The 13880-nt window shown below is 41.5% G+C and overlaps 1 protein-coding gene across 4 annotated transcripts; it reads right to left on the reverse strand.

Annotated features, from left to right (window-relative positions):
- Positions 1-90: 90 nt before the first annotated feature.
- On the reverse strand, positions 91-13657 carry LOC123607105 (GTPase IMAP family member 7-like). 4 transcript variants are annotated; one of them, XM_045496141.1, is made up of 3 exons: positions 7719-7835; positions 3265-3364; positions 91-1531 (listed from the first exon to the last, which is right to left on the reverse strand). In XM_045496141.1, the coding sequence occupies exon 3, from the start codon at positions 1515-1517 to the stop codon at positions 642-644; it is 876 nt and encodes a 291-aa protein (XP_045352097.1). In that variant the 5' UTR covers positions 1518-1531; positions 3265-3364; positions 7719-7835; the 3' UTR covers positions 91-641. The 4 variants fall into 4 exon arrangements, with proteins under 4 accessions (XP_045352097.1, XP_045352096.1, XP_045352098.1 ...); XM_045496140.1 differs by having other exon boundaries at positions 3265-3371; positions 7719-7834; XM_045496142.1 differs by lacking the exons at positions 3265-3364; positions 7719-7835 and adding an exon at positions 13653-13657.
- Positions 13658-13880: the final 223 nt, after the last annotated feature.

Raw genomic sequence — 13880 nt, forward strand, 5'->3', positions numbered from 1 at the left:
GGAAGGGGAGGCAGTGGGGACTGAGAGCTGGGAAGACGCTTCATTCTGGTTAGTTCTCGCTGCATAACAAACCATTCTGAAGCTCAGTGGTTAAAAACAAAAACCATCATTTATTTGTTCTCATAAAGCTGCAATTTGGGCAGGACTCAGCAGGAATGGATCATCTTTGCTTTCTGCAACTTCGCCTGAGATGGCGGGGCAGCCGGAGGGCCCGCTTCTGTGTTGCCTCACTTGCATGGCAGGCAAGTTGGTCTGAATCACAAATGAAAGGTGAGCTGGGAAGTGGGCCAGTGACTTCAGGCCCTCTGCATGGGAGCCTCTCAATAGGCAGCCTGGGCTTTCTCACAACATGACAGTCAAGTTCCAAGGGCAAGAACCCCAACAGGGCAAGGAAGCATTGCCCATATGTAACCTTAGAGTCACAAGGTGTTGCTTCAACCATCTGCTATTAATTGAAACGGTCCCAGATCTGCCCAGTTCCAAGGTAGAGGACACAGGCCCCGCAACTCAGTGACAGGAGTAACAGGGTCAGGTTATAGGAAGAATAAGTAGAAGCTACTGTCACAGCTGTCTATGGAAACTACAATCTACCACTATCGCAAATCATCGTAAATTCAGAAGAAAAAACGAAATGGTCTTTACTACCACAACATATCCCATATTTTTGAAAGCATGCTCATAATCCCATTTGAGCCATCTCTAAATAATCCTGTCTTAGCTTCTTCCTCGATATTTTTTATTTGTTCAGCATACTTCATCTTTAGCCATTTTATTTTTTTCTCCCGTTCTTCCTGTGATTTATCAGCATATTCCTTTTCTACTAGTTTAATTTCATTATTTAATTGATCGGTGTAGATCTTCTTCAGGTCTTCTTTCAGTTGCCTCAGCCTCTTCTCTGTGTCCTTGTAAATGGCATCGGTAAAGTAAGCCCCTCCGTTGCTCTGCACCATCTCCTCTATCAGCTCCACCAGCTCCTGCACCTGAGCTTCCTTCTCCGCCTCTGAGGCTCTGTTGTTGAAGGCACAGTAGCGGTTCCCACACTCGCTGATGATGTTTCTTAGCTTCACATCTGAATCTGCCAAGAAGTCACTCAGGCTCTTCTCCTCCAAGTGATCTTTGCGAGTGAACAACACGATCATGTGCTTCAAGGCTGGCTTCCCAAAGACAGCCTTGATCAATGCCACGGTCTTCTGCTCTTCTTCCCTGTAGAGGCCCACCTGGAGGACCAAGATGATGGCGTGGGGCCCAGGGCAGGAATAGAGGACACACTGGCTGATTTCCCTGCATGTGGTATCCAGGGTCTCCCTGGTGTCAAAGAGCCCTGGGGTGTCAACAACAACAAGTTTCCTCCCCTTCCATTCCTTGGATGCTTTTTGACACTTGGTGGTGACAGCACGGGGAGCAACTCTAGAGTCAAAGACTCTACTCCCCAGGATGGTGTTTGCCGTTGCACTCTTCCCACTTCCACTTTTCCCCACCAACACAATCCTCAGAGTGTTGTCCTGAGGGTGTGCCATGTCACTACCAGTGGCTGTAGGGTGTAAAAAAGAGAAGGAGAAGAAAAAGAGTCAACGAAGGTAAGTGGAAGCCATCACCTTCCTCTTATCTCTTTTGTGTTTCTCCATGAAAACCTGCAGTAGTGTACTACCCATGTTGGTCCCATAAAGACAAAAAGATGAAACAATTCAATCACCATGGAAGAAACAATACAGTAGTTAAAGAGCTCCCCTACAAAAGAGTACCAGGTGCAGATGGTTTCATGGGGATCTCACTTAAACCTTTCTTAAACTATTCCTGATGACTTAAAACAGAAGGAAATCTTTCCAGTTCTTTCTATGACATAAGTATGATATTTATCCCAAAGGCTAACAAAGATTTCACCAATAAATAAAGCTACAGACATGTCTCATTTGTGAATACTAATGCCAAAATCCCAAATAAGTTGTCAGACACTAAAAACTAATACCCCACAATTAAAGGTGATTTATTTCAGAAATAGTAGGGTGGTTCAATATGAGAAAATGGATTGCTACAATACATCCCCTTTAGTAGATTTAAGAAGAAAAATACCTTGATGCAGAACAGACATTTCCCCAAATTCCACACTGTTTTAATAGATACTTCTTTAATGTGATTTTATAAAAATATAAATTTTAAAAAATTTGTCACCATTTTTTTCTCTGCAGCTAAAATAGTTGACTATAAATTTCATTTGGATGAATGAAGAAAGAAAATTAGCCTGTAGAGTCAAAAAACCGAAGAACGATGAGGGAGGGCCAGCTCTACCAGATAGTAAAATATTTTAGCCCCTATAATTAAGGCAGTAGGACGTGTGTGTAAACAGAGACAGAATGGAAAACAAAAACAGACAATTCAGAAATAGACCAAATTGGTCGACTATATTCATGAGTATCCAGTTCAATTGTATTACATTACATTTATCTGCCGTAAGGCAACATCTCACAGCAATGGGGAGACAGATGGACTAATAACCAGCATTGGGATAACTACAAACCACACAGAAAAAGACAAAACTGCACCCAATCTTCATGCCATTCACATGCTAAATATATTAGAAATATAAACACTAAAAATCAATCCACATAAATACTAGAAGAAACTCAGACAAATCCTTGTAATCTAGGGGCAGGGCAACTACTTTAAGATTTGAAAGATTGTAAGGAAAAGGATTCATACATCTGACTATATAAATATCTAAAAGACAACGGGAGACAACAAACACCATGGACAATTAAAATACGAATGTCAGACTATATCAAAAAGGGTTAATTCAGGATGCCTGGGTGGCTCAGTCGGTTGAGCGTCCGACTTCCGCTCAGGTCACGATCTCATGGTTCGTGAGTTCCAGCCCCGCGTCAGGCTCTGGGCTGATGGCTCAGAGCCTGGAGCCTGCTTCCGATTCTGTGTCTCCCTCTCTCTCTGCCCCTCCCCCATTCATGCTCTGTCTCTCTCTGTCTCAAAAATAAATAAATATTAAAAATTTTTTTTAAAAAAGGGGTTAATTCTCCTCTTATACAAAGAATACCTAAAAGTAGAGAGACAAATGTCCAATAGCTCGATAGAAAATGGAGCAAGACATATGAATAAACAGTTCAAAGAAAAAAAAGAAATATCAATGCTCCTCAACTATGTAAAAATATATGCACACTCACTTAAAGTAGAGAAAAATAAATCCAACATAGGAAAAGAAACAAACTAAATATAACAAATTAAATTACACTGAGATACTATTTCTCCACTTACAGATTTGGCAAAAGTCCAAAGATTTGCTGCTATAATCAGTCGGTAAATTTTAGAGGAAACAGGTTCTCTTCTTCATGGCTAATGAGAATAGAAAAACAGTCTAAAACCTACAGGGGAGAAATTAGGAATATCACACAAATTACATATACATTTATTCTTGGATTGTGAGTCCCAATTTTAGGATTTATGCTTGTAGTGGACAAGGGCAGGTCACCCGTAAACGTGCAACTTTGCCTTACTATTTCATATAAAAGCACCTTAAGATACAGCCTGTGTGGAAAGATTACTAAGACCCTCTTCTGTCCCCCTGCAAGCAGGAAACAAATCTCCCATGTGAAAGGTGCCCATCCTGTCCCAGGAGGTAAAGAGACACCCTTATGATCAGGGATGGGAGATTTAGAGCCAAAAAGAGTGTATAAACAGCCCACTACTTTCTACTAATTTACTACCCCAGCCCAAAGTCTCTTTAGAATTCCTGCCTAACAGATGCTCCCAAAGTTAAGTTTCCCTTGTTTTGTCAATCCCTCACAGATCCATAGTCTCTTTGCCTAAAAAGTATAAAAACTGCCTGCCTTGGTCATTTCTTTTGGTCTTAGTTTCATTGCTGAGCATCTGTGCACACTGCTTTTTTTTCTCTTATTAACCTGCCTCAAGTGAATGCAATTCTTAGTGCAGCTGGAAGACTTCGAAGGGTAGAGGAAGAAGTTCCCCTTCCTTATATCCCAGAGCTACACTGACAAAAACACAAGAAAAGATTAAGCATATGTTTATTCTCTGCGTCACTTTGTAATAATTAAAGACCAAAAATCTACCAAATGCCCAGTAATTGGGGTCTGATGGAACAAACCAAGGTACATACACACAGAGATGTACTATCCAACTGTAGAAAGGATTAAGAAATACCTCTCTATGCTGGGATGGAGAGATCTCCAGCATATTTCATTAAGTAAAAAAAAAAAAAAGGCAAAGTGAAGAAAATAATATTTAGTTTACTGTCATTTCTCTAATGGGGAGGAACGTGAACTGTAGGTACAAAATACAACATATATTTCATGCACATGAAAAAGCAATGGCAGATCATCTGAACCGTCACCAAAGAAGTTACTGACAGAGGGATGGGAGGAATAAGGCAGGGGACAGGGTAGAAGCTGGAAACTACTTTGAATATACTTCGATTTCATAGATTTGTCTTGAAAGCATGTGCTTCCTTCTTTTTGAGAGTTCGAATCACAGCTCTTTTCCTTTATGAAAGACCTACATGTGCACCTGCTGTTGCGGGCTGACATAAATTCAAAGAGGATTTTTCATTTGTACAAAAAAAAAGCTGAACATGAATACAGCGTTCCGCGTTTGTTTCACAGCCAGTTGAGCTAATAGAGAGGCCAAGTGGGCCGTTGTCCACGCCAACTGCCAATCACCTTCCCCGGGAACCTCACACAGGGGTTCACCATCCAGCCACCAGAGCTGTGAGCCAGATGAGCACGTGGACTTTCTCTCAATTTGAATTTGTGCATCTGTTAACAAGTTGTGTCTAAAAGTATCAGAAACACATAAGGGAGGTTATTTGGGGGAGATCTGGAAATGCACACCCTTTTTCCATGTACATTCATGGTAATTGCTTCTCTCCTTTATGTCATTTTGTTTCATAATAGATTTCATAGGAACGTTCTGCTTGCAGATAGTGAGAACATCTGTAAATAGCTTACATAATTATAAACAAAAACTATATTTTCAGATAACTAGTAAAAATCAAAAGCAAATGCAATACATAGTATTTGGTGTAATAGACAAACCACACAAAGAATTGGTCCAAGAAACTTGAAAATGCAGTTGCTTCATTGGCTATTGTCCTAATGGGATATAGTGTAAGGCCAAATAGGGGGGAAAAACGTCAAGAAAATCTTAAATTGTTTTCAGGAATCCTGTCCTATTCTTAGCTTTTGTGCACATGTGTAGTTTTGAAGCCCAAGGACAAGCCCAGTGGCAATGAACACCCTTAGCGCCCATACTGTGCCCTTCAAATGCCATTTCCCACCAAAAACTTTAGGACTCTTAGGAGAAGGTACCGATTCCATTTCTGGGCCAAGAAATGTGCAAGTGGATCCTAGACTACCCTAGTCACACTAATAAGTGAGGATGCTATCAAAAACTACTCAGACCGTGGGACACCTGGCTAGCTCTGTCAATACAGCATGCATCTCTTGATCCCACGTTCATGAGTTCTAGCCCCACATTGGGTGCAGAGATCACTTTCAAAAAAAAATATTTGGAACTTACCGAAATGACTAGAGAACCAACGTGAAGAGGCTGACTGGACAGAGATGAGGTAATTTGAGTATCAATGAGAATGATAATTTCAATGGATTGAAATTCATCAAATATGTTGAAGTTCATGAATTCATATCAATACCATCATCGCAAAAGAAGTGAACTGTTCTCTTTGGGGTATGCTAGGAAATGATGTCATCAGTCTGAACATGGACAAAAAAGAATCAAGCATTCCTTTTGTCTTATTAACTACACCTTATGAAATGAAAGTATGATTCAGGGGAAGTTTCTTTTTATAGGATTATGCCATCCAATCAATGAAGAAAGATTAATAGAATTATAATATTATAATTTGCGACCGTTAATGAAACAAAGTTACTCTAGGCTATCATTACTGTCTGCTACATTACAGAAAGAGACAGAAGAATATATAAGGTGCCTTCTGGTGGAAGTTTACAACTGCACCTATGAAATATTGCCACCCAACTAACCAGGCAAATCTTAGTCTGATCAAGCCTCTCCTTAAATTTAAATTTATACAAAACATGGAAACTAGAAGAACATGTCATATGACAGCTTGAGGATTTAATGAGCAAAATGTACACTGTCCAATTCTCTTGGACAAAGGACCAACCGTTTCTTAAACAGAAACATTTTACAAAAAGAAACAGGAAGGTGAAAACTTATTTATCAAATAAACATTAAGAGATATGAAAGAATCGCAATTTATGAACTGTATTTGGAGCTGATTTTAATTTTATTTTTAAAAAAATTTTTTAATGTTTATTTATTTTTCAGAGATACGGAGACAAAATGTGAGTAGGTTAAGGGCAGAGAGAGAGGGAGACACAGAAGCAGAAGCAGGCTCCAGGCTCTGAGCTGTCAGCACAGAGACTGATGCGGGGCTCGAACTCACGAGCTGTGAGATCATGACCTGAGCCCAAGTCGGACACTCAACCGACTGAGCCACACAGGCGCCCCTGATTTGATTTTAAAATCTATGAGACAATCTGGGGATTGGAATACACCTGGTAATTGTTTAAAACTTCTAATTGCTTTTTGAAGTCTGATCATGGTATGTTTTAATGACCTTTATCTCCCAGATATACATATGTAAATATTTACTGATGAAGTGATAAAATTTTTAGTATTCTAGTAATTTTTAGTATACTAATGTTTGAAGTGTATTAATTAATTAATTAATTAATTTAATCTCTACACCCAGCGTGGGGCTCGAACTCACAACCCTGAGATCAAGAGTCCCATGTTCTTCCCACTGAGCCAGATAGGCGCCCCCACTCTAATTTTTTAAATAAGGAAATAGATGTGGCTCAGGAATGCTGAGAAAGTTGCCCAAGGTCACTGCGCTAATGGGCTTTGGGCAGAGAAGGGATCCAATGCAAAGTATGTCTGACCCTACACTCATGCATAATCCTTGCATGCTCTGGTCTCTTCTTGGTTCCTTCTCAGGCCCTTGATTCTACAATTCTGTTTACATTGGATCATAAATAGATCATGGGAGGCCAGGGGAGGTAGATCACTCTCTGTCCAGAAACATGAACTGGTAGCAACCCTGGAATTAAGGAAGGTAACCAAAGGGCTTCACACACATTTGTTTTCCATAGAATAGCTCATTCTCTCCCCCATGGCACCCCTTCCTTACCTCCTCTGTTACACTGTAGATCACACCATTTCTCTGCTACATTTGGAACGGACACAGCCAGCTGAATTCTAGGCTTCCTGTGCCATTTGTGACCTGGGTATCCCGGGGAATTTAATAAAACCACACGCACACCATCTGGGATTCAGATTTTCTTTCAGGAAAAAGAGGGATTCGGACAGACTGGTCTCTAAATTGCCTTCCAGATCTAAAGACCTGCCTTGAGGACACTAGTTTCCCACTAAGGGAAATGGATGGGGTGTCAGGCAGCACTCACTCTGTCATGACAACAACTGATGGAAGATACGCTGTTCAGCAAGTTTGTCCTGCTAAATAGGAGATGTGTGGACATGGGCCACTGAATCTCCTTACTCCCACTCTTCCTCCCCCGGGACCCCTGTGGCAGCATCCTGTTTGCTGGGCTGCTGGCACGGTACTTGGTCCCCTCTCAGACCAGGACCCACACCTATGCACAGCCCTGTGTCCTGCTGCCCCTCCTGGCTCTATTGCCCTAGGCCAGGCTCACCTTCTTTCCAATGAGCTGATGAGTTCCCCAGTGTTCTCCAAAGAAGCTGTTTGAGCTGGTGCTTTTGCTTAACTGAGAGGAAAAAGTGTTTGCACCCTTTAAACCTCTGAGACAGGAAGCTCAGATTGGGTGGAGCTAGTGAAGGAACTATTCGTCTTTAAAGAGACAGAAATATTGCCCTATAATTGGAGGAGTGCTTTAGTTTTACCAAGGTGTAAGCTTTTTCTCCATGTGCCTGCTCTCACACCAAATTTTCCAAACCTATATTTGTTGTTTGGGGTTATAGTGGTGGGTCCCAAAGGCCCTTATTAAGTGACCCAAATCATGCACACAGAGCCAGGCATGGTGTTGGATCATCTTCCCTGCATGGAGTGGGAGACTCTGGGGTGATTCTAGGAAGAAGAAACTCAAATACATGGTTAGATGTGTCCAACTTTAGAGCCTGAGATACTTCCCAGTGATTGTATCATATGGGTGTTCATGATAGTCTTTCATGAAGGTCTCAAGTTACTCATTAAAAATTTACCAGCCTTCAGGTACAAAGCCAAGAGTCTAAACCACTGGCAGCCAAGAGAAAAAAAAGGAAGATGTGGCCTGGAAAAAGTCTTCCAATGACCATACACCTTCTCTAGTTTTCTTCATATGGTTCTTTCAAGCCCCAAAATATGCATGACCTGACAACAAAAGATGCACCCAGGGAGGAGATCAAACTTTCCCCTACAACCTTCCTACTTTCCTCTACCCCAGACCCAGGCACAGGTAGATTTCCCCAGATTTAGCCAGTGCATCCATTCCAACCTGCTCTGGAAACTTTGAGATGATAGGCAGATGGTCAAACCTCTCACGGTTGACCAGCTGTTCCAATTGTCTGTTGCATCATCATAAAATTATAATGTTTTTGATTACATATTTTGTTCACTACATTGAGACATGGGATTACTTGATGTTCACACTTGAAGGTGAGTACTAAGAGAACTAAATGTGGCAGGAAATAGTGGACAATGGGGTGGCAACCCATGGAGGGAAGCAGCTGGATTTGGAAATTGTTGTATTAATACTATATTATTGGTCCATATCATTAGACCAGTTATTGGTGCCAATGACTTGGAGGGCCCCAGGTAACTGTTTTCCAACTTGCAATAAAGACACAGACCGGGACCAGCTATGTAATTTGCTAAGTCTGGCACAAAAGGAATATGCCAGGCCCTTTGTCAAAAACAAACAAAAAAAATTAAGAATTTCAACATGACATCAATAGAACAGTAAATCCTTCTAAGTACAGGGCCCTGTGCAATGGCACAGGACACATACCCATGAATTTGGTCTTGGTGAGGCTGCATACATAAAAGTCTAGAGGAGAGCTAGAATCATATTTCCTGCTCAAAATATCTCTACCATTTCCTAGTTTCATTTCAAGCTACATATTCCTTGAGTGAAACTTGTCCTTGGGTGTTTTCATGGTCAGCTAATTGCTTCTCCAGGTATTATGCTCAGGTACGCTGTTAAGTTCCCTAGAGGGAACAGGAGACTAGTTGACACAGAATGCATGGATGCCACAAGAAATCAGATGCGGGTCTCAAATGGTAACAGCCTTGTGATCATTGGTCAAAAAGGAGCATGTGGCCCCCATCAGTCCCATCCTGAGCCCTAAGTTAGGAGTGATCTCCTTCTACAAGATTCTGGATAGAACCAGTGTAGCCCCATATCTGTATTGTTCACTTAGCCATGCTCCTGATCATTGAGGGCTTCCTTCCACTTGCACCTATGCTGTGAGCCACAGGCCTCTCCACCGCTTGTCTCCTCCTGCAACCCCGGAAACACAACTTTCCACCCAGGATTTTGCTCCTTCCACATAGTCAGAAGCAGAGAGATAAATGTGGACAAAGCCACAGCTTCCTTTTTTATGTTTTCCTTTGATCCTTTCCATTTCACACACACACAGAAATGTGGATATAATGAATTTTCAAAAGGTGTGGGGTCATTAAGAGACATTCTTTGAATTCTATAGGAGTCTTCTTGTGGGGCTCAGGGTGTTTTCTGCTGCTCAGATCTAGATAATCTCAAAGCTCAACTTATTAAAATAGTGCAGAAATAATAACAATAGTTTAAAAGAATCGTTCCCTCATTGTCCTGTTTCTTCTACATATCATCTTTGGAACCTTGGTGGATCCATTTCCTATTGCCTCCATAACAAATTCCCAAAACATTAGTAGCTTAAAACAATATAAACTTCACCTTCTGCAGTTATGGAGGACAAGAGCATGGAATTAGTCTTATGGAGATAAAATCAAGGTCCTGCAGAGCTGATTCTTTCTGGAGGCTCCAGGAGGAATCCATCCCTTGCCTCTTACATCTTCTAGAAGCTGCCAGCTGTCCTGGTCTTGTGGTCACATCACACCAATCTCTGCTGCCTTCATCACATTGCCTTCTCGCCTCTCCTTAGAAGGACCTTTCTGATTACATCTGGGGCCCACCCAGATAATCCGGAATAATCTCCCCATCTCAAAGTCATTAACTTAATGACACCTGCAAAGATGCTTATGGAATAAGGTAACATTCACAGGCTCTGGAGATTAGAGTGAGGCCATCTTCCGGGGGCCACCATTCAGCCTGCCATATTTGGGTGAGTTAACCTCTCTGCAACTCACTTCCCTAATCTTTAAAATGGAATACTTACTTCAGACAGTCATTGTGAAACCAGATAAATTTGTACACATGAAGTGGTACTCAAACCATAGGGATCAATAGGTATTAGTTAGAAGAACTAATAGAACCCTCTATGCTAGTCTCATAGATTACCCTTCTAAGGCTCACCTCCACATCAGAGATGCTGTCTTAATCAGCTTGCACAACCATAATACCACAGCCTGGGAGCAGGAACAACAGGAATTAATCTCTCACAGTTCTGGAGACTGGGCAACCCAAGCCCAATGTGCCAGCCAACTTGTTTCCCTGGGAAAGGCTCACTTCCTGATTTACAAATGGCACTGTCTCACCGTGTGCATACATGATGGAGTGAGGAAGCAACTCTCTGCTATCTCTTCTTACAAGGGCACTAATCCCATCAAGAGGACCCCAGATTCATGAACTCATGGAAACCCACTTACCTTATCCCCAAATACCATCATGTTGGGGGTTAGGGATTCTGGAGCCTTCTCTCTTGGTGCCAAATAAAACTAGTCACTTCTACTTTGTAACAATCTCTTTTAAGTGGATATCACTCAAGGTTTCCTGGTTTCTCCCCACTCACTCCACTCCCAAAGGGCACTGCATGAAAAGGAAGACTCAGCACCTCCACAGCCTGTCTACCAGGATAAGGGATCTGGATTATCTATACCCCTGCACTCACATGTCTTCAATGAAATTGCCTTCTGGCTCCACGGATGTGCAAGAAGAGCTGCCTCTTGCAGGATAATGGCAGCCGTGTCACAAAAGAGATATAGGTGTTAGGTGTGACAGTGCACTTGGGGCTGAATCCCTCAAAGGAAACATTGACCAAACCCTCATGAAATAAGGACCATGCCCCCCAAAGGGGCTTTTACTGTCTTCCACGATGTTATATTCGGTTATGAACCACAACCATTCAGTCCTGTTCTCAAACAGGTCTCTGCTTCCTCCTAAGGCTTCTCCGAAGATCTGCCAAAAGTGACCACTCAGAATTTGTGTCTTCACCAGAGGGTCACAGTCTTGGAGCTTCAGGGGAAAAACTGTAGGATGTGCTCTGAACTACTGTTGCCTCAAAGAGACTCTTCAGAGCAGGTTTCCAAGATGGCAGCACTGACTCAATGCTCAGACTGTGCCAGTGAGAGAAGCCAGGACTATTGGGACTCTCAGTCTGGAAGCATATGTACCTCATGAAATCAGACGACTGACTCAAGATCCAGCAGAGTGAGAAATATTGACATAGGACTGAGTGAACAGATTCAAGATGTGCCATTATGGTTATTTGTTTGGAATATTGATGGTATTCTGTTTGATGTTCTACTTGTATGGCTATGGGTGGAAACCTTATTTCTTTCTCCTTAAATGAATTAGTAGACTGCGTATTTGTAAACCCACAACAACCATCTTTAAACATTACCTCATCTTCACCTACCCTCAAAATTGAGAAACAAATGCTTCTACTGAGTTTCATTCACTTTCATGATGATAGAACCATTTGCATGGGTTTAATAAAAATCTGTCCTCTGGTTTACAAAGATACCATTGGAAAAAACGATTCTGCAGCAAGGCCATATGTACAGTGTGATCTCTGAGAGTGTCTGTTGTTTGATCAAAGACCACCAGACCACTGCTAAGGAGCAATTGTTGGTGTTACATGTGGAGCTAATGTCTCCAAAACCTTCATAAGAAAACTAATATGATGTCTGGCTTCCAGGATCCCAATCTCTGAGAGAAAGGAAGTCCACTCCCAGGTAATCCAGAAATCCAGGCAAATTTTGGAGACCTCAGGAAGAGGGAAATTCACTGAGATTTATGGGTACAGCATGCAAAGTTTACTGGAGCAAGTGTTTGGACGTTGGTTTCCTACTCCTAGGATAGAAGAATGGCAGGGGTTTTGAAAAGTCTGATTCAAAACTCATTTTGAAAATTTCCAAAAGAAGTTTATCCTTTGGAATTGATAGTTGCTTAATATGATGAGGCTCTAGATTTCCCGAGCAAACTCAAGGAGGCTTTTCTCGTTAATTAAGATTCTTGCTGCATCTGTATAAATAATCAGGCCATGCATAGTAAAAACAATCTTCTAGGATCAACAATACTTGTTGAAGACTGTTTATGATCACAAAGTAGAGAATGTTATGAAAATGATCCAAAATTTAATGAGCACTGTGTGTTGTATGGAAACCAATTTGACAGTAAACTTCATATATTGAAAAAAAAATAAAAAAATAAATACAAAAAAAACAAAAAAAATCAAAAAAAATTTAGAAATAGGCAAGAGAGATTACTGGAGTGTTCTATTGTTCTCTGTGGTGCTCTGCTTGATGATCCACTGTGATATTTTACAACACTTTAAGGACAGAGAGGATTTTTGGACATCTCTGCCTTGGAGACACTCCGCGAATTTTCTGTCTGGTGGAATATAGAACTCAAAAATCACATTTTACTACTCTCTTGAACACATCAACCCTTGATTTCAAATGAAGTTTGTGTTTCTGTTTGTTTGTGTTTTTTGTTTTATTCTTTGCTTATTTGTTTGTTTTTAACTCGGTTTCACACCCAGCATGGAGCCCAAACTCAAGACCCTAAGGTCAAGACCTGAGCTGAGATCAAGAGTCAGACGCTTAACTGATTGAGCCACCCAAAGGAACTTTGATCCAATTATACTATCATACTGGTTCTCTAGTCACGCCATGAGTTGAGCAAAATCTTTCATGTGTTTATACTTGCCCAAGAAGCATGATTTTGCTTTTTTTCAAAACTGCACTCAGATAAGAAAGAGAGGGAGAAATAGCATGATCCAAGCCTTGGAGATGGAAATAACACTGGACACAGACAGAGAACAGCTAACAATTTGGAGTGCAGGAATCATTACCAGCCTTTACTGGGGGCCTACTGTGTCCCAGGCACTGACCTCCATATCATTATCACCTTCGTTCCTTACAAAAGTATAAAATGGATATTAATGGGAACAATGATATCTAGAAAAATCTCATTCTTGGAAGAGGAGTTGAGACTGATTATAATGACTGTTGAATACCAGGCCAAGGAATGTGGATTCTAAGCCCTAGGCAGTAGAAGATTTCCAAGAAGCAGAGACCTAAGAAAACTATCCCAATGGGTTAACCTGGTAACTGCAACGAGGACTGGAGAGGAAGAGATCAGGGGTACTGTACCCTCACACTGCACACACTGTCCCTCTCTTACCATCCATCCTGGATTGAATTGTGTCCTCCTAAAGAAGTGCTAACCCCTGGTACCTGAGAATGTGACCTTCTTTGGAACACGCTCTCTGTGATGTCATGTCATGAAGTTAAGGTTGAGTCCTACTCCAATGCCTGGAATCGTTTCATTGAGAGTGAGGGAAGTTTACACACAGATACACACAGAGAACACCATGTGACAAAAGAGGCAGAGATTGGAGTGAAGCACCTAGAAGGCAAAGAACAAAGCAGGCCAGCCATTACCAGAAGCTAAGAAGCAGCAAAGAAGGATCCTTCC

This window comes from Leopardus geoffroyi, chromosome A2, assembly GCF_018350155.1.
Source record: "Leopardus geoffroyi isolate Oge1 chromosome A2, O.geoffroyi_Oge1_pat1.0, whole genome shotgun sequence".
Classification (NCBI taxonomy): domain Eukaryota; kingdom Metazoa; phylum Chordata; class Mammalia; order Carnivora; family Felidae; genus Leopardus; species Leopardus geoffroyi.

Excerpts from the sequence above, each read along its gene's own strand:
- LOC123607105 (XM_045496142.1), bottom strand. The coding sequence starts at position 1,517 with ATGGCACACCCTCAGGACAACACTCTGAGGATTGTGTTGGTGGGGAAA.